Here is a 24,134-nt window from a genome sequence, read left to right on the forward strand (position 1 = left end):
CATCCGAGACCCGCCCCCCACCCCGGAAAAAAAAATCTGAATAAAATAATTCCATTCCCCGCCCCCCGATGCACCAACAAACAACAAAATGAAAAAAGTGAAAGAAAAAGACAAAGGAAAAGAGAAAACAACCATGCAAAAAACAAAAAGACATCAAGGACAACAAAAATCATAACAGCAAGGCCAACTGAATATGTTTGAGTGCATGTATGGCACTATTTATATATGTGTGTGTGTGTGTGTGTGTGTGTGTGTGTGTGTGTGTGTGTGTGTGTGTGTGTGTGTGTGTGTGTGTGCGCACGTGTGTGCTTTTGAATGAGAGTGTGTGTATTTGCATTTGCACAAACACCTGCGCGGCATCAGCCTCAGGCAAACAGGCATTATCTGTAACAAAGTCGCCCCTCAGTGTCAAACTTACTTTTTGTTTAGTTTTATTTTGACTTTATTTTTTTATACTTTTATCTTTGACCATCATTCTATCCCTGCCCAGTAACTCCAATCCCACTTGTATCCAATTCCACATCCCAACCGTCAGCTTCCCTCAGCATCGTCCCACCTATCTCTACTGGCCACCCTCCTCGCATTTCTACGCACAATACACTACCGTTCAAAAGCTTGGGGTCACTTAGAATTGTCCTTGTTTTACATGAAAACATACATGAAATGAGTTACAAAATGAATAGGAAATATAGTCAAGATGTTGAAAAGGTTAGAAATAATGATTTTTAATTGAAATAATAATTGTGTCCTTCAAACTGCTTTCGTCAAAGAACCCTCCATTTGCAGCAATTACAGCCTTGCAGACCTTTGGCATTCTAGTTGTCAATTTGTTGAGGTAATGTGAAGAGATTTCACCCCCATGCTTCCTGAAGCACCTCCCACAAGTTGGATTGGCTTGATGGGCACTTCTTACGTACCATACGGTCAAGCTAATCCCTTAACAGCTCAATAGGTTTGAGATCCGGATTCTTGCTCAGTTGTGCACCGGGGCCTCCCACTCCTCTTTCCATTCTGGTTAGAGCCAGTTTGCGCTGTTCTGTGAAGGGAGTAGTACACAGCGTTGTACGAGCTCTTCAGTTTCTTGGCAGGGAATAGCATTCTTTTCTCAGAATGAGAATAGTTTGACGAGTTACAGAAGAAAGTTCTTTGTTTCTGGCCATTTTGAGCCTGTAATCGAACCCACAAATGCTGATGCTCCGGATACTCAACTAGTCTAAAGAAGGCCAGTTCTATTGCTTCTTTAATCAGAACAACAGTTTTCAGCTGTGCTAACATAATTGCAAAAGGGTTTTCTAAGCCTTTTAAAATTATAAACTTGGATTAGCTAACACAACGTGCCATTGGAACACAGGAGTGATGGTTGCTGATAATGGGCCTCTGTATGCCTATGTAGATATTCTATAAAAAATCAGCCGTTTCCAGCTACAATAGTTATTTACAACATTAACAATGTCTACACTGTATTTCTGATCAATTTGTTGTTATTTTAATGGACCAAAAATGTGCTTTTCTTTCAAAAACAAGGACATTTCTAAGTGACCACAAATTCTTGAACGGTAGTGTATATCTTTCAACTATGCTGTGATGTTTAACATACAATTTCAATCTATCTAATAAAATCCACAGGTTGCGAGTTAAAGATAAATACTTTTACTAAGAGTATTAGTATATTAGTAATTGACTGACCAGGTCTCTCCAGATCTCCCAAAAATACTATTTCTAGGGTCAATTTTAGATTGTTATACTTTTTCAGCCATTCCTGAACCTGAGACCAGAAACAGGCTACCTGAGGGCAATACCAAAACAAATGGTCTATTAATTCTGTATCCTCACAACAAAATCTGCAGAGCTGTGATGATTGTATGCCCCAAATATTCAACATTTTGTTAGTGGAAAGCATTTTGTACTATCTTGAATCTTGTGTCGTTTCATATATCAACTCATACACCCTTTACCAACGAATCGGTACATCAAAAGTCTCTTCCCAACTATTTTGCAAACTGTATGGCACAGCTATCAACATCCTGGTTCTCAAATGAAACTGGTATACTTTCCTATTTATGATATTGTTATTCCTCCGCCAGTTTTGAACCTTTATATTGGGCAGACAGACCAGTTCCCTACCTTCTCTCGCTGCCACCTGCCTCCTCCATTTTTGAGGTAATGCTCAAATCAGTTGCTTGTAATCTTGGATTGAGCAGACCTTCCCATACAATCATGATAACTCCATGAAAGACATAACACTACCATTCCAATTTACAATATCTTTTTTTTTGTTTTTTGTTTTTTTTAAATACCCTTTTCCATAAATACAGGTCTTTTTTATTTTTTATTTTATTTCACCTTTATTTAACCAGGTAGGCTGGTTGAGAACAAGTTCTCATTTGCAACTGCGACCTGGCCAAGATAAAGCATAGCAGTGTGAACAGACAACAACACAGAGTTACACATGGAGTAAACAATAAACAAGTCAATAACATGGTAGAAAAAAAGAGAATCTATATACAATGTGTGCAAAAGGCATGAGGAGGTAGGCAATAAATCGAATAATTACAATTTAGCAGATTAACACTGGAGTGATAAATCATCAGATGATCACGTGCAAGTTTTATCAACCAGCACATGAGTTCAGCCAATATATTTCTTGTCTCTTGTCAAGGGGATGAAAATCGAAATTTTAACCAGCTCTGCAATGCTTGTTTGAAAAAGAAAAATACTTTGAAAAAGGTTATTAATCGAAAATGAGACATGGCAATCTGCACAAAGGCAAAAAGGACATTTTTAAACAATGGATGAGCTTTTCTTAGTAATCTACATGAGAACCATTTAGGGTTCAAGTAAAACTTGTGTATAAGTGAAGTTTTTAGAGAGAGGTTTAGTGCTTCTATATTTAATAAATCTCAAACCACCCAGTTCATATTCATTATAAAGATAGGCATGCTTTATCTTGTCTGGTTTAGCATCCCAGATAAAGCTAAATATGTTTTGAAAAACGAATCATCAGGAGTAGGCAGCGCCATAAGTGAGTAACTGAGATATGCCTAAGGAGTTAATCAGCACAATTTGTCCATAAATAGACAGGTATTTACCTCTCTATGGTTGCAGGATCTTGTCTACTTTTACGACTTTTCTATTGAAAATCATTGTGGAGAGCTCATTTATATACAGTGCCTCGCAAAAGTATTCATCCCCCTTGGAGTTTTTCCTATTTTGTTGCATTACAACCTGTAATTTAAATGGATTTTTATTTGGATTTCATGTAATGGACATACACAAAATAGTCCAAATTGGTGAAGTGAAATGAAAAAAATAACATGTTTCAAAAAATAGTACAATATACAAAATTGAAAAGTGGTGCATGCATATGTATTCACCACCTTTGCTATGAAGCCCCTAAATAAGATCTGGTGCAACCAATTACCTTCAGAAGTCACATAATTAAAGTCCACCTGTGTGCAATCTAAGTGTCACATGATCTGTCACATGATCTCAGTATATACACTGCTCAAAAAAATAAAGGGAACACTTAAACAACACAATGTAACTCCAAGTCAATCACACTTCTGTGAAATCAAACTGTCCACTTAGGAAGCAACACTGATTGACAATAAATTTCACATGCTGTTGTGCAAATGGAATAGACAAAAGGTGGAAATTATAGGCAATTAGCAAGACATAAATACTATTTTGGATACACTTACTCATTCAATGGTTTTTCTTTATTTTTTACAATTTTCTACATTGTAGAATATAAATATATTTTACAGTCGTGACCAAAAGTTTTGAGAAGTTTGCTGCTTCAGTGTCTTCAGATACTTTTGTCACATGTTACTATGGAATACTGAAGTATAATTACAAGCATTTCATAAGTGTCAAAGGCTTTTATTGACAATTACAGGAAGTTGATGCAAAGAGTATTGACTTTATATTTGCAGTGTTGACCCTTCTTTTTCAAGACCTCTGCACTCCGCCCTGGCATGCTGTCAATTAACTTCTGAGCCACATCCTGACTGATGGCAGCCCATTCTTGCATAATCAATGCTTGGAGGTTGTGGGTTTTTGTTTGTCCACCCGCCTCTTGAGGATTGACACAAGTTCTCAATGGGATTAAGGTCTGGGGAGTTTCCTGGCCATGGACCCAAAATATCTATGTTTTGTTCCCCGAGACACTTAGCTATCATTTTTGCCTTATGGCAAGGTGCTCCATTATACTGGAAAAGGCATTGTTCGTCACCAAACTGTTCCTGGATGGTTGGGAGAAGTTGCTCTCGGAGGATGTGTTGGTACCATTCTTTATTCATGGCTGTGTTCTTAAGTAAAATTGTGAGTGAGCCCACTCCCTTGGCTGAGAAGCAACCCCACACATGAATGGTCTCAGGATGCTTTACTGTTGGCATGACACAGGACTGATGGTAGCGCTCACCTTGTCTACTCCGGACAAGCTTTTTTCCAGATGCCCCAAACAATCGGAAAGGGTATTCATCAGAGAAAATGACTTTACCCCAGTCCTCAGCAGTCCAATCCCTGTACCTTTTGCAGAATATCAGTCTGTCCCTGATGTTTTTCCTGGAGAGAAGTGGCTTCTTTGCTACCCTTCTTGACACCAGGCCATCCTCCAAAAGTCTTCGCCTCACTGTGCGTGCAGATGCACTCACACCTGCCTACTGCCATTCCTGAGCAAGCTCTGTACTGGTGGTGCTCCGATCCCGCAGCTGAATCAACTTTAGGAGATGTTCCTGGCGCTTGCTGGACTTTCTTGGGCGCCCTGAAGCCTTCTTCACAACAATTGAACCGCTCTCCTTGAAGTTCTTGATGATCCGATAAATGGTTGATTTAGGTGCAATCTTACTGGCAGCAATATCCTTGCTTGTGAAGCCCTTTTTGTGCAAAGCAATGATGACGGCACGTGTTTCATTGCAGGTAACCATGTTTGACAGAGGAAGAACAATGATTCCAAGCACCACCCTCCTTTTGAAGCTTCCAGTCTGTTATTTGAACTCAATCAGCATGACAGAGTGATTTCCAGCCTTGGCCTCGTCAACACTCACACCTGTGTTAACGAGAGAATCACTGACATGATGTCAGCTGGTCCTTTTGTGGCAGGGCTGAAATGCAGAGGAAATGTTTTTTGGGAGTCAGTTAATTTGCATGGCAAAGAGGGACTTTGCAATTAATTGCAATTCATCTAATCCCTCTAAATAACATTCTGGCGTATATGCAAATTGCCATCATACAAACTGAGGCAGCAGACTTTGTGAAAATTAATATTTGTGTCATTCTCAAAACTTTTGGCCACGACTGTATATTTGAGATTCTTCAAAGTAGCCACCCTTTGCCTTGATGACAGGTTTGCAAACTCTTCGCATTCTCAAAACCAGCTTCATGAGGAATCTGGAATGCGTTTAATTTAACAGGTGTGCCTTGTTAATGCGTTTGTGCCAACCAGTTGTGTTGTGACAAGGTAGGGGTGGTATACAGAAGATAGACTTGGTCTTTTACCAAATAGGGCTATATTATGGCAAGAACAGCTCAAATAAGAAAAGAGAAGCAACAGACCATCATTACTTTAAGACATGAAGGTCAGTCAATGCAGAAAATGTCAAGAACTTTGAAAGTTTCTTCAAGTGCAGTTGCAAAAATCATCAAGCGCTATGATGAAACTAGCTCTCATGAGGACCGCCACAGGAAAGGAATACCCAGAGTTACCTCTGGTGCAGAGGATAAGTTCATTAGAGTTACCAGCCTCAGAAATTGCAGCCCAATAAATGATTCACAGAGTTCAAGTAATAGACACATCTCAACATCAACTGTTCGGAGGAGACTGCGTGAATCAGGCCTTCATGGATGAATTTCTGCAAAGAAACCAGTACTTAAGGACACCAAAAAGAAGAAGAGACATCCTTGGGCCTAGAAACATGAGCAATGGATATTAGACCGGTGGAAAATCTGTCCTTTGGGCTGGATGAGTACAAATTGGAGATATTTGGTTCCAACCGCTGTATCTTTGTGAGACGCAGAGTAGGTGAACGGATGATCTCCGCAGGTGTGATTCCCACCGTGAAGCATGGAGGAGGAGGTGTGATGGTGCTTTGCTGGTGTGTTCTTTCATAGTTTTCTACAACGTAGAAATTAGTCAAAATAAACAAAAACCCTTGAATGAGTAGGTGTGTCCAACCTTTTGACTGCAAAAAAAAAGGCAGGTGCACCAGCGAGGCTGTCCTCGGTCTGGGATGTCTGGAGACCCTGGGATAGCTTACCCCGAATGAGGACTGCAATGGAATCCTACAGAAAAAACACATGTAAACAACACTATTAGGAGTCTATTTTAATGTTCAGTACATGGTCTATAATGTATAACTGATCGTGGTTTTCAGACAGAAGGGTTGAGTATCACACTTCTACAATCAATACACACCATCTTGATAACCAATGTAGCTAATGAAATAACCACTTGTTGATACCAAATCAAATGCAGTAGCTCGATGTTCTTGATCAATCCTGAGCTTGGGACTATAAGGTTCTATCTGCAAAAATATGATTCCGTGATAATTGGCTTTAAAGTTCCCGAACCCTCATGGTTTGAATGGTGTCAGCAAATTTTTATATTGTATTCTTTTGAACTTAACCACATGAACTGGGGTATTTAAAATACTATATAGGTAGAGAACATTGAACAGAACAAGGCTATGTCAATAACAATTTTGACAAAAATGCAGATAGATATATCAAAATATAAAATAAAATTGAATGCGTCGTCTATGATTCGGCTACATAATACTCATAGCAATTTGTTTGACATTGGTGCCCATCGCCGCTTGTTAATTTCACAAATTCTAGCTAATCAGCTTGCTTGCTAGTCTAACTAGGTAGCTTGCTAGCTAAGGACTACACTAGTTCAAGAATATACCCAGTATATAACATTTTACCTTGTTCTGAAGACATTGCAACTCGGAATTTATTTATTTTCTTTTCAATCTTGTCTGTATTATCGCAGCCTAGACTCTGTTCAGAGAGGATGTTGATGTACAGTGTCGTTCCCAGCCGACTACCTATGAGAGCGGGGGTTTTGGGGAAACTGCATTCAAACCATGAAATAATACAGCATTCTTGCAAGAGGGGTGTACAGAAACACCTGTATACACAGCACCGCTTTAACACATCCCACTAAACTAAAAGTGAGTTTTCCAAAACAACACATTTCTCTTTCAAAACGCACTACACCTTCAAAACGTTAAATATGTGTCACAAAATCTAATACCAAAATAATATATTGTCATCTTATGAGAAGATTTCTTTAGCAAAAATTAACTTACACCCTCAAAACTTAGAATACATGTCACAAAATGTGTATCATTTGTTATTGAATGAGGTCATCACACAATTCATTACATACTGGCTCAACAAATAATAACCATAATCATAAATAAACCACTTTTCTCCTATGAAAAAAAGAGTATATGATACGAGATTGTTATGAAATATTTTAGAAAAGTAAGCTCTATTCTTGTTCGCTGAATTAGTATCAAATACTAAAGCAGGAAGAATGTCACTTAAAAGGCGTAGAAAACTCCATTTGATACTGTATGGAATTGTTGTTATTGAGTAAACGCATACACACACGTAGCAACATTTCTCCTGTAGCAGCACACATTACAGGCAACCATCTTTCTCTCGTGCATTTATCCTGCGTGAACCAGTCAGCCTGCTAGTTAGCTAGCTGTTTGCGTTGGATGGCTAACGTGTTCAGGCATGGGTCGGGGCAGAGCTCTCCAAACAGACAGAGAACTGGGCTGTTTGGTTTGAACTACAAAGCTCGTTTTATTTTCCTCCTTCTGTCTGTTCAGCGGATTTAAATGTGAGCGGCGGTGGGTTTGTGAAGCTCGGGGTCTGTTTTCAGGAGAGTCTTCTCATTATTTGTGGTTAAAAAAAGCAGCTAAATTACACTTACAGCAGCAGCAGCACCGCCACAGGGCATCGTCGGCAACAGAACAGCGCTCGCTCTTCTTTGTATGAGTCTGGAGGGAGACCCACCTCCCCCCCTTGATGTGAGTATGTATGTGTGTGTTCCTTAACAGTCTACCGCTATGCCCCTCTGCAGGCAGGGTTCACTTCCAAACCTCCCCTGTTGCCCCTCCTCCTCCCCCGCCTCCTCTGGCCGCCTCCCTCTCAGGAGCCTCATTGGAGAGCAACCACGCCCACCTGGAGGAACGGGATGTACCCCCAGCCCCCATACCTCCCCCTTTCTCCCACCTCGCCCGCTCCAATCCACTGCGTCCATATCGCTGCCGGCCCCACTGCTTTAGTGCCCCCCGCCCCCGCCCCGCCACACTTACAGTTACGCATTGATTTCATTCAAATCTAACCTTCCGCGCCGCGTTTGAAGTTGTCCTCTCTCCCTGGCCTACCCAGACACAGCCTAGAGTCCTGCAAAACAGCCCAACTAACACACACACACAGAGAGCGCCAAAGGTTCCCCAGACCGATCCATTTACAGACACAATCACAACACCATCCATGGCTGGAGGGCAGGGCTCTGTACTGAAACGCACGCCAAACACATACACACTGCTGGCTCTGTGTGTATTACCAGCACTAATGAGCTGATAGATGTTGAACTGATGAGAGGAGAGCAAATAATTTACTATGAGCAGGGATGAAACACACACAGAGAAAATGTGCACACATCTCTCTTACTCATAGCTAGGCCTAGTTCCTAGGTATAGGGCACTGCCATGGAGTATGTCTGCCACCCTCTCTGACCCGTCGACTCATGCCACCCACCATCAAATGCCCAGCCCATCTCCACTAACCACAGGGAACACCATAAGAAACCAATTGGATGGAAATTCCGTCCTTCTTGCACAAGGTGCTCTACTCTAGAATCCTTCTTGGTTTTTCTCTTGAAGCGGTACAGAATAGAGAAAAGGGCCCTTTTTTCTTGAAATTGCTGGAGTGTGAAGCAAACAAATTTAACGGAGCGGGGGAATATCAAAGTGTGTGTGTGGGGGGGGGAGACAGCGGCATGTCAGACGATCTCTGGTCTACAACAGGGATGTGGCTCTGTTCGATGTCGTGTGGGCTGGTTAGCTGTTGTTTGAGTGTGTGTGTGTGTGTGTGTGTGTGTGTGTGTGTGTGTGTGTGTGTGTGTGTGTGTGTGTGTGTGTGTGTGTGTGTGTGTGTGTGTGTGTGTGTGTGTGTGTGTGTGTGTGTGTGTGTGTTTAAACCAACACAGTCCATCAGCAAACTCTTACACACACACACTTTCACACACACCGAGCGGGTCAGATGAAAGCAGAGATCCTTATCAAGCGTTTTAAAGGATATTGAAGCCTTAATAAGAAAATATAGATATATTCCACTGGCCTTTTTAGTTGAGTGTGTTCACTATATTTGTTTGGCTGATATCGATCTAAGAAAAGGAAATGTGTAATACAACTAAATAAAGAAAACACATAAATACATATATATAGCCCCTTTAAAAGCCAACACAAACCCCTCCCATTTCAACCTGTCAAACCCATTGTAATAAGCCACAAAATCCTTCAATTCAAGATTCCCGAGCATTAGCGCAATACAAACAACTAGTGATGGCGAAAAAATATATACAATTACATAAAGGAATATTATTTTTGGACAATATTTTTTTGCGATATTTGACTCCAATTCTTTTGCTACTGTAGGTATCATTAGCTTGCGTTAGTCAGCTTTACTTGCGCCAAATCTCCAGTATTTTTAATCCTTGTTTTCCATCTTTTTAAATATTAAGCAAACATGTTTTCAGCACTTTTAATTTCCCTGACTGATCAAAACTCATAAAATTGCAATAGAATCATAGTATTGATTCGTGAGAATCGCAATACATATCGTATCAGCACCTAGGTATCGTGATAATATTGTATATTGAGGTCCCTGGCAATTCCCAGCCCTACAAACAGCATCAATGCACCTTACGTCATCCCATTTAGACCAAAGTCAATATCTGGGGACAATATCTAATTTAGGATCAGTTTTACCTTTTAGATCACAATTAATATCATTACATGGACAGGGAGGACCGGATCCTAGATCAGAAGTCCTACTCTTGAGAAGATTGATACCAATACATCCCATTGACCTCATTTATAACCGCTGCGTAAATTCCACACCAAATATCTGCGTGCTCCATTTCTGAAAAGAAGACGTGCTGTACGTCCAAATTTATAAACTTGGCGCGCGGCAATCACACGCATGTTTGCCGTTACAGATCCGACCCGTCCTAAAACTGTGCGTGCGTGAATGAGAAATATAACTCTGCCTGAACAACACCCACCATTCACCATACACCGTCCACGCATTCTGCAAGATTGATTGTATATTGGAAACAATTTAAAAGTAAATGATACAGCCACACTTCTATGCAAAAGACACCTTTAATTCAATATCTGGTATCGGTAGATTATTGTGTTTCTTTCTCCTGCCTTGGTATAGGCTCTAAGTCTACGATATCACGCTCCTATCGCACAGCAATACTGTAGCCTTTACCCATACTGTCAAATCTAAGCTACCGGTCTACAGTTGAAGTCGGAAGTTAACATACACCTTAGCCAAATACATTTAAACAAATTTTTCACAATTCCTGACATTTAATCCAAGTAAAAATTCCCTGTCTTAGGTCAGTTGGGATCACCACTTTATTTTAAGAATGTGAAATGTATGAATAATAGTAGAGAGAATTATTTATTTCAGCTTTTATTTCTTTCATCACATTCCCAGTGGGTCAGAAGTTTACATACACTCAATTAGTATTTGGTAGCATTGCCTTTAAATTGTTTAACTTGGGTCAAACGTTTTGGGTAGCCTTCCACAAGCTTCCCACAATAAGTTGGGTGAATTGTGGCCCATTCCTCCTGACAGAGCTGGTGTAACTGAGTCAGGATTGTAGGTCTCCTTGCTCGCACACGCTTTTTCAGTTCTGCCCAAAAATGTTCTATAGGATGAGGTCAGGGCTTTGTGATGGCCACTCCAATACCTTGACTTTGTTGTCCTTAAGCCATTTTCCACAACTTTGGAAGTATGCTTGGGGTCATTGGCCAGTTGGAAGACCCATTTGCGACCAAGCTTTAACTTCTTGACTGATGTCTTGAGATGTTGCTTCAATATATCCACATAATGTTCCTTCCTCATGATGCAATCTATTTTGTGAAGTGCACCAGTCCCTCCTGCAGCAAAGCACCCCCACAACATGATGCTGTCACCCCCGTGCTTCACGGTTGGGATGGTGTTCTTCAGCTTGCAAGCCTCCCCCTTTTTCATCCAAACATAACGATGGTCATTATAGCCAAACAGTTCTATTTTTGTTTCATCAGACCAGAGGACAGTATAATCTTTGTCCCCATGTGCAGTTGCAAACCGTAGTCTGGCTTTTTTAATTGCGATTTTGGAGCAGTGGCTTCCTCCTTGCTGAGCGGCCTTTCAGGTAATGTCGATAAAGGACTGTGGATATAGATGCTTTTGTACCCGTTCCCTTCAGCATCTTCACAAGGTCCTTTGCTGTTGTTCTGGGATTGTTTTGCACTTTTCGCACAAAAGTACGTTCATCTCTAGGAGACAGAACGCGTCTCATTCCTGAGCGGTATGACGACTGCGTGGTCCCATGGTGTTTATACTTCTTTATACTTTTTTTCTGAGGTCTTGGCTGATTTCTTTGGATTTTTCTATGATGTCAAGCAAAGAGGCACTGAGTTTGAAGGTAGGCCTTGAAATACATCCACATCCAATTGACTCAAATGATGGCAATTAGCCTATCAAAAGCTACTAAAGCCATGACATCATTTTCTGGAATTTTCCAAGCAGTTTAAAAGGCACAGTCAACTTGTGATACAGTGAATTATAAGTGAAATAATCTGTCTGTAAACAATTGTTGAAAAAATGACTTGTCAGGCACAAAGTAGATGTCCTAATCGACTTGCCAAAACTATAGTTTGTTAACAAGAAATTTGTGGAGTGGTTGAAAAGCGAGTTTAATGACTCCAACCTAAGTGTATGTAAACTTCCAACTTCAACTGTATGTTTCAATCATTTGCAGTAACTTGTGCTGTATTTGGCAAAGGACTGTGAACAGTTTCTGAAAGAAAAAACAATGGAAAATTGCTGTGGACCTGTCAGCAGAACGTTTGAATTCAACATGTTTTGCAATGACTTTTCCCCCAACCTAAATATGCTGGACTGCCCATTAAATTTGTGTAGCCTATTATAAACCGCACTGCCTTTGGGATCAAACATACTGTATCAACACTTGAAATACATCTAGCCTATGTATTTACTAGGCTACTAGCCCCAATTAAATGAGAGACGTGTATGGTCATTTCTTGTAGGCATATGGCTACTTTGGGAATAAAATGACATCACGGCCAGAAAATGTGAGGAATTTATTCCGCAATTGTTATGAAAATAAAATAAATAGGAAAATTATTCCTATGTCTAATCTAAGTTGGCGTGAGAATGTCCTTTCCTCCATGCAAACCTTAGACCATGCGTACACACATTTTCTAGTATTGTATTGCAAGCAGGCAAGTAAGTAATTTGTGCAAATGGGGAAAATGACAACACACTTATTCATAAAAACATAATAACAAGATGCAGCCATTTGGGGTTAGGGAAGAGTGAAAATCTCTGTTTTATTTTTTGAATAATAAGACACACAAATCTATTTCTGCTTATTTTATTCTCCTAACCATTGCAGAATAAATTCCCCACGCGCATGTTGTGTCTCAACCAATGGCGGGTACAACCCAAAAACCTCAGATGATGTAAAGTAGGGTCTAAGATACATAAAACATAACCTCTCTATCAATAACAGATAGTTTTCAGTTGTCCCCTCCCCACTCAGACCACTCCCAGACAGTCCAAGCAAAATTTCGCTTGATAAAATGCTCTTTGCTAAGAAGCTATTTTTGGTCATTTTTGACAATTTTAATTGAAAACAATCACATGAAGTACTTCATTGTTACCCAGAAATGATTTGATATTGAGATAAAACAGCTGCATTGAACCTTAAAAACATTCTGCCCGCACCTCTACAGAAATGTGATCAAATGTGCCATCGCTCTTTCGTTTAGAACCTGCCGTGGCCTAATCCCAATAGTTCCAAATTATACAGCAAATATTGTCACCATAAAAAGGTGAATGGCGTTTTCCTGACGGAGTTACGATGCTCGTTCACGTGGCCACAGTTTCACGACAGGTCTGATTTATAACGGGAAACATGTATGGTGTGCGCCAAGTTAATCATTCGCAATATTTCTTTACTTATGTATTCTTTTCAGAAATGGTGCATGCGGATATTTAGTTAGAAATGTACACAACGGTTATAAATGAGGCCCCGGAACGCATGCCTTGATATGTGATCACAGTCTAGAGACCCTTGCCTAAATGGGGCGTATGGATACGTTATATTTGGACGGGGTTGCGCTGAGGCCTCCACAGCGCTCTCTCTGCGCGTCCCTCCGAGCTCTCTAGCGCATAACTGACGAGTCCGAGACACGCGCCACTCAATATGACAGACAACGACTCCCCGCCAATCACATTACCCCGCCCTCCAATCACATTAGGACACAGCGCTTGGGGGCGGGATATGGGTAAATCAAGGTGCTATTCTCACGGAAAGTAAGGCCCCCTGAGTGAGTTAGGTCCACATATTGCACCTGGGTTGTCTGTGTGTGCGGGTTGTGTGTGTGTGAACATATTGCAACTGGGCCAAGGTAGATCAACAGTAGAGAGATAAAGAGATCAACTACGTTCAGGTGACGCAGGTACACTTAAGGATGCAACATTACAAGAGAGAATGTAACGCATTCCGAGAAGGAGTGATGGATGGATGCGGCTGGGATGAGGCCCAGCCGCGGTGTCTCTGCTGGATACTCTCATAACGGGTATGTGGGTATGTCAGTGTGAGTATGCCATGGACTCACAAAGGAACTTTTCACTCACCCTTGTTTGTCGGACCACTTGGCTTTGGCTCTGCCCTTGTCTCGGTCCCTGTCCTTCTCCTTGTCTTTGTCGCGGCCCTTCAGCCGGCTGCGGTTGTGGCTCTTCTTGCGGCTGGACCGGCCGCTGCTCCTGCTGCGCGACCGCCGCCGCTCACGAGACCTGGAGAGACAACACACGACCAGAATCACAAAAAAATATTGATAAAAAGTATGTAAAGTATGTTTGATTTGAAATATACTGTAACAGTTAGCACTAACAATGGCCGAAGAGGCACAGTAACCTGCTGCCCCAGTTAGCATTTGAGCTAACACTATTCAGCATGATTCTCACATGCAACCAAAACCACCCCAGCAGGGTAATCCAGGTCCCATATGTTTTGACTCCCAAGGCCTTGGGTCAGTCAGACTGTTAGAGAGGGCTTCTGTACTGTAGGGCCTCTGTAACTTGTAATGCCTTGTGTCACGTTATTCATTGTTTAAATGTTGAAAAGACTAAATCAGTGTGTGTGTGTGTGAGTGAGTGAGTGAGTGAGCGAGTGAGTGAGAGAGAGAGATATACTAGTTGCCGGCGATTAATTTACAGCTTCTGGTATGGGCAGCAGCCTATTGGAAAACCCGAGTCGGCGTTGTGATCAGAAACTGATGGTTGGAGATGGGCGACCGGCTGGAGATGGGGGAACGGATGGAGATGGGGGACCGGCTGGAGATGGGGGCTTGGGGGACCGGCTGGAGATGGGGGACTGGGGGACCAGTTGGAGATGGGGGACCGGCTGGAGATGTGGGACTGGGGGACCGGCTGGAGATGGGGCCCCCGGCTGGAGATGTGGGACAAGCTGGAGATGGGGGACCGGTTGGAGATGGGGGACCGGCTGGAGATGGGGGACCGGCTGGAGATGGGGCACCGGCTGGAGATGGGGGCCTGGGGGACCGGCTGGAGATGGGGGACCGGTTGGAGATGGGGGACCGGCTGGAGATGGGGGACCGGTTGGAGATGGGGGACCGGCTGGAGATGGGGGACCGGCTGGAGATGGGGGACCGGTTGGAGATGGGGGACCGGTTGGAGATGGGGGACCGGCTGGAGATGGGGGACCGGTTGGAGATGGGGGACCGGTTGGAGATGGGGGACCGGCTGGAGATGGGGGACCGGTTGGAGATGGGGGACCGGTTGGAGATGGGGGACCGGCTGGAGATGGGGGACCGGCTGGAGATGGGGGACCGGCTGGAAATGGAGACAATTAGGTAGGGCTTTAGATGGCGGCCTTATCGATCCTGACAGTCAATGGGATGGACCCCTGAATACACACACTCACACTGGGACTAGTTGGAGAGATTTAGTGGGCTACTTACAGAGACAGGCTGGCTGGGCCAGCCTTCAGAGCCCATTGACACACTGGCAGTCAGCGCAGCCTGTCACTGCCTCTCTCACACACACCTCCGTGGAGTGGAGAGACTACAGTGTCTGTTTACGCATGCACACCTCTATTGATTGAGATAAGTCCTTTTCAATACGCCGTCAGTCGGCGGCTGATGGGTGGGTGTGTGTGTGTGTGTGTGTGTGTGTGTGTGTGTGTGTGTGTGTGTGTGTGTGTGTGTGTGTGTGTGTGTGTGTGTGTGTGTGTGTGTGTGTGTGTGTGTGTGTGTGTGTGTGTGTGTGTGTGTGTGTGTGTGTGTGTGTCTGACAGTGACGTGAAAAGAAGCCTGTAAAAAAAGAAGAGGAGGACGCTAAGGTGTTATATTCTATCATCTATCATTTTATTGATTTGTCTATAAAAACAGTCCAACCTGCTGTTCGAGAATCTTTATTGCTTTCTTTCCTCTTTATTAGTTTGCCATTTGAAATATCCAAAGCGATCCCTCTTTTGACATGAAACTAATCCGATTTTTTCCAAGTCACAAAAGTCTGTGGACAACTGTTGAAAACAGGTCCTCCCTGTTAATATAACCTTATCATCATTATGATCTAAAACACTAAACTGATCCTGGATCAGCACTCCTACTGTGAGGTACTTTACACATACACTAGTTCTACAAAGGGTTCTAGTGTCGAACAAAGCTGGGTGTCAACGATGAGTAGGTGATACATTGAATACTGCAAAAAATAAAACTAGCTCTTTATACAATACAAATGACATTCAAAATATCTGCCTAATACTGTGCTTGCACAATGACACGGCCATTTGCAAGGACACAGGTCTTAATAAGTATCACATTAATACATCCTTCATAAGATAAATATCAGAATTTAATGTCATACAACGCTGCACTGTCATCACTAGTAATGGTGGTCAATCATTTGCCTGGCTACCCAAACTCCTTTCTCTAGCCAAACGCTATACCATACCCACAGATGTTAGTTTCTTCACCGCAATGAGTCTGGACCTGAGTACTTCCCTGACAATTTCAAGAAAGCAAACACACTTCTGATTGGTCCCCAAAACCAATGGGTTGGGCCAGACCCAGAACACGTGGGTAAAGCAGCATTTAGAAAATGTGTCATTGGCTCTGATACTCTTGTACTCTAATTGGTTAGAAATGATCCAATCGCTGATGACTTTGTTTTTTACAACACCTCTCATTTTGACATCACCACAAACAACTTAAATGATGGCAGTCTCAGACTGAGGTTTGTAGCGAACATAGAGCAGGGGAACAATTCCGTTTGAGTCATTTTTATTTAAAATTTGATTTAACCTTTATTTAACTAGGCAAGTCAGTTAAGAACAAATTCTTATTTACAATGACGGCCTAATTGCCTTAACTGCCTTGTTCAGGGGCAGAATGACAGATTTGTACCATGTCAGCTCGGGGATTCGATCCAGCAACCATTCGGTTACAGGCCCAACGCTCTAACCACTAAGCTACCTGCCGCCGCCAGCAAGCAAGTAAATATCAATATTCTACGTGTCAAGACCGCACACGTGCAAGAGGGAGAAAATCACCTGTGGTTTGCAAAGCCTTGTCGGAATTAGAGCGACATTAATGCAATACATCAGAGTTCTGTGTAAGGTGGTTATATCACCAGAGGACTGGCAAACCACCCAGCCTTAACGTCCTGGGGGAATACGTATAGGTTTATTACTCTAATCAGCCTCCCGCCTGGAAGATCCCCAGGCCGACCCACAGGCTGTGGTGTGGGAAACGGTGTGTGTGTGGTACGACCACGTATGTGAGACGAGGAATTGGACACTGTCCATTTTCTGCTTTGGTCTGTGTGTGTATGTGTGTGTGTGGGTGGGGGGGCGGGGGTGATTGTGTGTGTGTGCACGTCCAATTGCTACATATGGAGAAACACAAGCGCAGTCTCATTTTATCAGCCAAGCATCCCGTGGCAAGCAGATGCAATAAACACTAAATCTGTGGCTGCTTTTCTGAACGAGAAGGGGGGGGGGCTGCAGCCACACACTTCTGGGGGTCTGTACCAAATTGCTTTTACTGTAGTTAATAGAGTGAGGCTATGCTGTTAAATGTCAATTTCATTACCAAGCCCTTCCCCTTGGAGAATGATTAGCTCGTTTAAGGCCAGGGGTAAATGTGTTAATGCAAGAGACACAGATAAACAGCATCAACCCCTACTCCCCATGCCAAGGCCCTGCCTATTTTACATTTTATTTGGGTTATTATCATCATCTCGGGAGAAAATAGTTCCCCTATGGCCTAAACATATTCTCATTTCTATTAACAGGGCCTTGCTGTTTTCTCCCTCTCTCCCCCTCCTATTCGCCTAGCCAATCCATTAAAACCGGGCTGCCGCTATTGGCTAGGGCAATTTTCTCAGTGAATTATCAATAAAGTAATTACCAGTGTGTTGGAGCGAGGTTGGGGAGCTTATCGCTGGGTGACCCCCCGCGCTCACCCTGGATATGATCCCTAACCACAACCCATTTGGGTAATTATATCGTCGGGGGTGTGAAGCCTGGATGGTGGTGTCGTCGCCCCGCGTTATCTGTCTGTATTATATTTCGGAGGCTAAACATGTTTTTCATTGAAAATTGGACATTAATGGCAGCCACATGATACCACTAGTCCTGGAAAACAGGCTAGAGTCTCGACTGGAATCCGACCCTGGTCAAATCATTATTCATGCCCCCTCCTCCATGCCCCCCTGCCTCCCCTCTCCACCTCCCTCCCCATCCCAGCAGTGACGACAGCCTGGAACTCTCATTCATCCATCCATCCATCCTCTCTATAGTCTCAGCTGGGGACTGTGGCCCTTTCCTCCCAGGGGACTACGACCACTACCACTACTAACGATCCATACTCTCTATGTACGGTAGACAAAGGTACAAACATAGGCATAAATGCTACATCCACAGTGCTAAGTGGGTATATTACATAAGCCGTTTAGCAGGCACCTTTATCCAAAGTGACTTAGAGTACAGTGAGTGCATATATATTTTTGTATATGTGATCTGTGTGTGTGTCGAAACCATGACCCTGGCACCGCTAGTGCCACGCTCTTAACACCTGAGCAACACAGGACCATGGTGATGGTTAGCCTATATCTTGACATTAAAGGGAGATTTCCGTTGTCAGCGTGGTCAATCTTTGATTAACGGGCTATGCCTATGTGAAAGAGAAGTCTCCGATTCCACTGGTGATTGTCATGTCGTCACTCTGCTTCGATAAGTGGCTCTTTCTAAGCACCTGACTGATGGATTCTGATGGGGCTGCTGTACTGGACCTGTGAGAGACTAGGGTGAACACTATACCAAATCCTTACTTGGGATCTGCGCAGGCAACTCAAATATGTCCCGTTTAATATCAATACACAATTAAAAGAGAAAGTCAAAAGTCACACGCAAGTTAGTGCTTTGGCCCCATGTCTTGACTAGGACTCTTTCTACACCAAACAAGGTCTGGTACTTTAACCAAACCTCCAAATATGCAAGACATAGAAACCACATCTGACAGAAAAAAAAGACATAAAAAAAAAAAAAAAGACATATTTCAGGAACTTCATTAAAGCGTCTACCCCCGCCGAGTTCCTGCAGAGAGAGAAAACACACATGCACGTGCACACACGAACACACGCGCACGCACAGACAGACGCACACACACACAGCAGCTGTTTGAAGTTAAAAGTGATTTTCATGATACTGTTCGAAAAGCAAAGCACCTTAAATGAGCAATAGCTGCATTTCCTGCTGCCAAAAGACATCCAAAACAGCTGTTCCTCTCCGGCGCTGCCCGCCGAACGCAATGCAAATATGTTAACCATTCAGAATTTATTACTTTTGAGTGCTCTTCAAACGCTGTGTCAGACACAAGTTTAATTTATGATATTCTCCTAATTACGATAGCTGTTGAACTCATTTCCCAAGCTGTTTCCCTCTTCCAAGCAGCCATATCATCTGTACTCTCAGTTCAGTCACACACACGTAAGCACATACACACACACAAAAAAAGCACATCAAATTACAAGCGATGTAAAGTAGCTGATTGCTAGCACAATTAACACAGCAAAGAGCAACCATGAATGATTCCCCATTAAGTGCATCTTCCTCCTTCCCCCTCAAAACCATAATCTGCCATAATCGTCAGTTTACTTTAAATTAGCTCACAGCTGACAACTGTCCAACAGTCTGCTGGGCTTGAGGAAAAGAAATCGGCACCCATTTAAGCCCACCCGCACAGCCATAGGTCAAGTAATTTAGCCAAGTTCAAAGGCCTTCAAAGGCTGCTTAGATCTACATGAACCCACATGGCTAACGTTTTTTTTAAAAATATACAAACTTCTACGAGAGTAACAAAATGGAATGAAATCTTCATCAGCGTGGTTCACCTCCGAGCTAGCCCTGCTGGCACCATGTGCCCACTGTCACTCACCGACGACGCCGCAATCCTAAACTGGCCTGTCTGGTGACCCCTGGCACTGCGGCCCACCACGGCGCCCTTCAGCAGCTGGAGCGAAAGGCGTGATGGAGCGACTGTTCAGTCACTGAACCCAAACACAGGGTCAAGTGGAGGTCAAACCCCGAGACGAGGTGCTAACTCGCTAACTCAACTAATTTCGCCAGAACTAGTCATTCAACAACTCATTTCTTTTCTTATTTAACTTACCTTTGGGTTTACTCCAAAAAATAGTCAAATTTTTGGGGGGGGGGACAAATGGGGCTGTTGCGGTCACAAAATTTAGTCAGCCGGTGCTTGTCAAGCAAATAACTGTCGGTCTCACAGTAATTGACCGTTAATTAACAAACACACTTAGCATCTCCTGGCTTCCACACATAGCCTACAAGCCACTGATGCAGACCTTTGGAACATCTACATAAAAAATAAAAAATCCATGTAATATAACCTACACCTTCACAATAAATCCATAATTTATTTTAGACAGGTCTAAAGAAACACGATATGAAGAAATTGTAGTCTATTTCAGAAGAACAGAATAGCATACTCTGAGTTGTCCTTATGTTGGGTCCTGATCTGGCTATGCCAAATGGCTGTGGGCTACAATAGTTAATTTAGCCGACAAGATTTGCTTAGATTTCTGTGGCATTATTTGATATTATTTTATAGTATGAAGAATACAATTGCACAAAGCTGAATTAAATATAAATATTTTCTCAAAACGATTTGAGGAAGTGCGCACACTATTCTGTGTTGAGCGGTTAACAAAGAAATAGGGACTCCTATATGCTTCATTTAGAGTTATTCATGTAACTTTAGTTGTTCTACAGACGCTGGGCTATATGTGTTGATTATTAATGCATTGTAAGGCTGCATGATTCGACTCTAATGATGATTTGAAAAAAGTTGTTTGAAAAGGCATGAGCTCCTCTTTGTTTTTTTGTGCAGGTTGTACACACTTCATCAGTCTCATTCACAATTTGACAAGCACTTGATAATGCCTTGAATTTCACGGTAGCATCCACTTTTTGGCCGTAATGCACACACAAAAAATCAATGCCCTTCTCCCTGAGTACTGAGCCATCTGAAGCGCCTCTCACTCGCGTGATCGGGTCTTTCTCACAGGTTACAATGAAGACGGACACATCGGTGAGCCAACTGTGCCCGTCCTGATCCAATTCCGAGGTGCATATTGAAGATATTGGAAGAACTGTCCACATTTACTTTTAGTCAGCCAACCAGATGAGTAGGCCTAACGAACAGCAAAAACACTAGCCTACGTCAATCTGCTATCCCCCATAGCACAAAAGTCAACCAATTCTATTCTGTGCGAGAAATAAATATTCAAAACAATGTCTGGGACAGCTGTGGGGTGCAATTGATCCCAAATGAATACAACCACTAGCATCAAAAATAACTTTTTTTATGCAATGTGGCTGACGTAACAGATCAGACCGTTGAGCTTAAAATGTTGATAAACTATCAGGCTATTTCTTCACATTACAAGCGCAGCAATGTGCACATGGCAATAGGCTACAAGCGTGAATGTTCCATTAGCGGAAAACACCATTATCAAAAGTGACTGCAAATGCGATTATGCATGTAATGCTTTTATATAAAGGTGCATTTTTATGGTGAGAATTATCTTCCCCAAACTTGAAACTTACTTGCTTGCTTATGTGTTGCTTTAGCAGTATGCTTAGGGTCATTGTCCTGCTGGAAGGTGAACCTCCGTCCCAGTCTCAAATCTCTGGAAGACTGAAACAGGTTTCCCTCAAGAATTTCCCTGTATTTAGCACCATCCATCATTCCTTCGATTCTGACCAGTTTCCCAGTCCCTGCCGATGAAAAACATCCCCAGAGCATGATGCTGCCACCACCATGCTTCACTGTGGGGGTGGTGTTCTCGGTGTGATGAGAGGTGTTGGGTTTGCGCCAGACATAGCGTTTTCCTTGATGCCCAAAAACCTACATTTTCGTCTCATCTGACCAGAGTACCTTCTTCCATATGTTTGGGGAGTCTCCCACATACCTTTTGGCAATCACCAAAAGTGTTTGCTTATTTTTTTCTTTAAGCAATGGCTTTTTTCTGGCTACTCTTCTGTAAAGCCCAGCTCTGAGGAGTGTACGGCTTAAAGTGGTCCTATGGACAGATACTCCAATCTCAGCTGTGGAGCTTTGCAGCTCCTTCAGGGTTATCTTTGGTCTCTTTGTTGCCTCTCTGATTAATGCCCTCCTTGCCTTGTCCGTGAGTTTTGGTGGGCGACCCTCTCTTGGCAGGTTTGTTGTGGTACCATATTTTTTTATAATGGATTTAATGGTGCTCCGTGGGATGTTCAAAGTTTCTGATATGTTTTTATAACCCAACCCTGATCTGTACTTCTCCACAACTTTATCCCTGACCTGTTTGGAGAGCTTCATGGTAACGCTTGCTTGGTGGTGCCCCTTGCTTAGTGGTGTTGCAGACTCTGGGGCCTTTCAGAACAGGTGTATCTATACTAATATCATGTGACAGATCATGTGACACTTAGATTGCACACAGTTGGACTTTATTTAACTAATTATGTGACTTCTGAAGGTAATTGGTTGCACCAGATCTTATTTAGGGGCTTCATAGCAAAGGGGGTGAATACATATGCACGCACCATTTTTCAGTTATTCATTTGTTACAATTTTTTTCATTCACTTCACCAATTTGGACTATTTAATTTTGTGTATGTCCATTACATGAAGGTCGTAACGCAACAAAATAGGACAAACGCCAAGGGGGATGAATACTTTTGCAAGGCACTGTAGCCTATAGAAATGTTATGCAACATGAGCTCATGGTCTCTCATGAAGTGTTTGATTTTCCATTACATTTGCATTGATGTCAGAGTGATTAGAGGGACAATAGAGTGCTGAGTACCAGGCAGTTAGCAAGTTTGGTAGACTACTAATGACCATCAGCAGCATCAGAGCTTGGAGAAGCCTAATTAACGTGACTAAACGGTCACGTGAAATTTGACTGCCGCCATCGACTCGTGACCGTCGGTGTGGCGGTAATACGGTCACCGCAGCAGGCCTAGGGACAAACGTTTTTGATTTTCGATGTGGTTTCCTCTTTTATCTTGGTTGCAGCAGACAGAGGAATGGTCGGACACACAGACGTTTCAGTGTCAAACCTTCTTTAACTGTGTGTATTTAATGTGGGTTTGACAATTAGTCATATTGAGTTTGGTATGTGAGAGCAGAGTCATTTTGTTGTTTCATTGCAACACGTAGTAGAGTGTGGCTCCATCTGTGCCGGGTGGAGAGAGAGAAGGAGAGAAGGAGAGAAGGGGAGAGGCGGACTACTCAGACAGCCGCACTTTAGACACAACGTGTTCCTAATTAGCAGGTGTGCTCATAGGGGCAAGATGATGGGGAGGTTTTTCCCCCTCCTTTTTTTTTTTAAATAAATGTGTATTTATGAAGTGGTGGAAGATCTGAGGCCCTTACCATAACAGTGTTTTACTGTTTAAATGTAGACCGTTATGCCGTGTGCGCTTAAGTGATTTAGGGAACCTCACAACTGCGGTATAAGAAAAATCATAAACGCTGAGACGAAACATGTGGGCTCACTGTAAAAGGGAGGGAAAAGAACGGGCGACGCAAAGCAGACACGCATTCCACCCCGGAGGGGGGAAACTACACTTAATTAAACAAATAAGTGCATCTGAAATATCGCCTCGTAAAACCAAACTATTTCGTTTTACTCCGACAGAGTGAAACGAAAGTTTGATGTGAGCGAGAGAGAACGAGAGAGGATTTCAATTGTATTTTTTCAGAAATACATTCCGAGCTGACGTTGAGAACAAAGTGTCTCCCTCTCAACAACAAAAAATATGTTCAGAGAAAACTTCTCCTCTGTGACATCTGTCGCTGCGCAACATAAAATTGTCTGATGCCAAATAAAAAATGTAAAAAACAGATGCACACAGATATCACATTTTATGACTGATCAATCTGGGGCTTCTTATGAGACAGCTCTCTAACTGATGGGTTTTCATCAGGCCGTACGACACAGTGCAGCCGATTGCTGACAGCCCAATAACTATGGGGCTCGCTACAAAGAGGGCCGCATTACTCTATATCAGGTCCCTTAAATCCACACACGCGCGCGCACGAGAACGCACGCGTACACACACTATTCACTGACAAAGCTTTGGCTGCCTCCTTCACTTCTCAGTGTTCAACTGGGTAAAATAACCAAAAAATGCACTAGAAATCAATATGATGAATATCATATTACAAGACAACTGTGAAACATGTTTTAAACTATGTTTGATTTGCCCT

At 42.7% G+C, this 24,134-nt stretch overlaps 1 protein-coding gene across 1 annotated transcript in view; it reads right to left on the reverse strand.

Moving 5' to 3' along the window:
* Positions 1-24,134, reverse strand: part of LOC120018691 (serine/Arginine-related protein 53-like) — a 170,527-nt gene that overhangs the window by 129,775 nt on the left and 16,618 nt on the right. The window contains exon 4 of the mRNA XM_038961893.1: positions 13,969-14,127. Within this exon, the coding sequence (XP_038817821.1) occupies positions 13,969-14,127 (159 nt within the window). The remainder of the gene's footprint in view (positions 1-13,968; positions 14,128-24,134) is intronic.

This window comes from Salvelinus namaycush, chromosome 23 (assembly GCF_016432855.1).
Source record: "Salvelinus namaycush isolate Seneca chromosome 23, SaNama_1.0, whole genome shotgun sequence".
NCBI classification, from domain to species: Eukaryota; Metazoa; Chordata; class Actinopteri; order Salmoniformes; family Salmonidae; genus Salvelinus; species Salvelinus namaycush.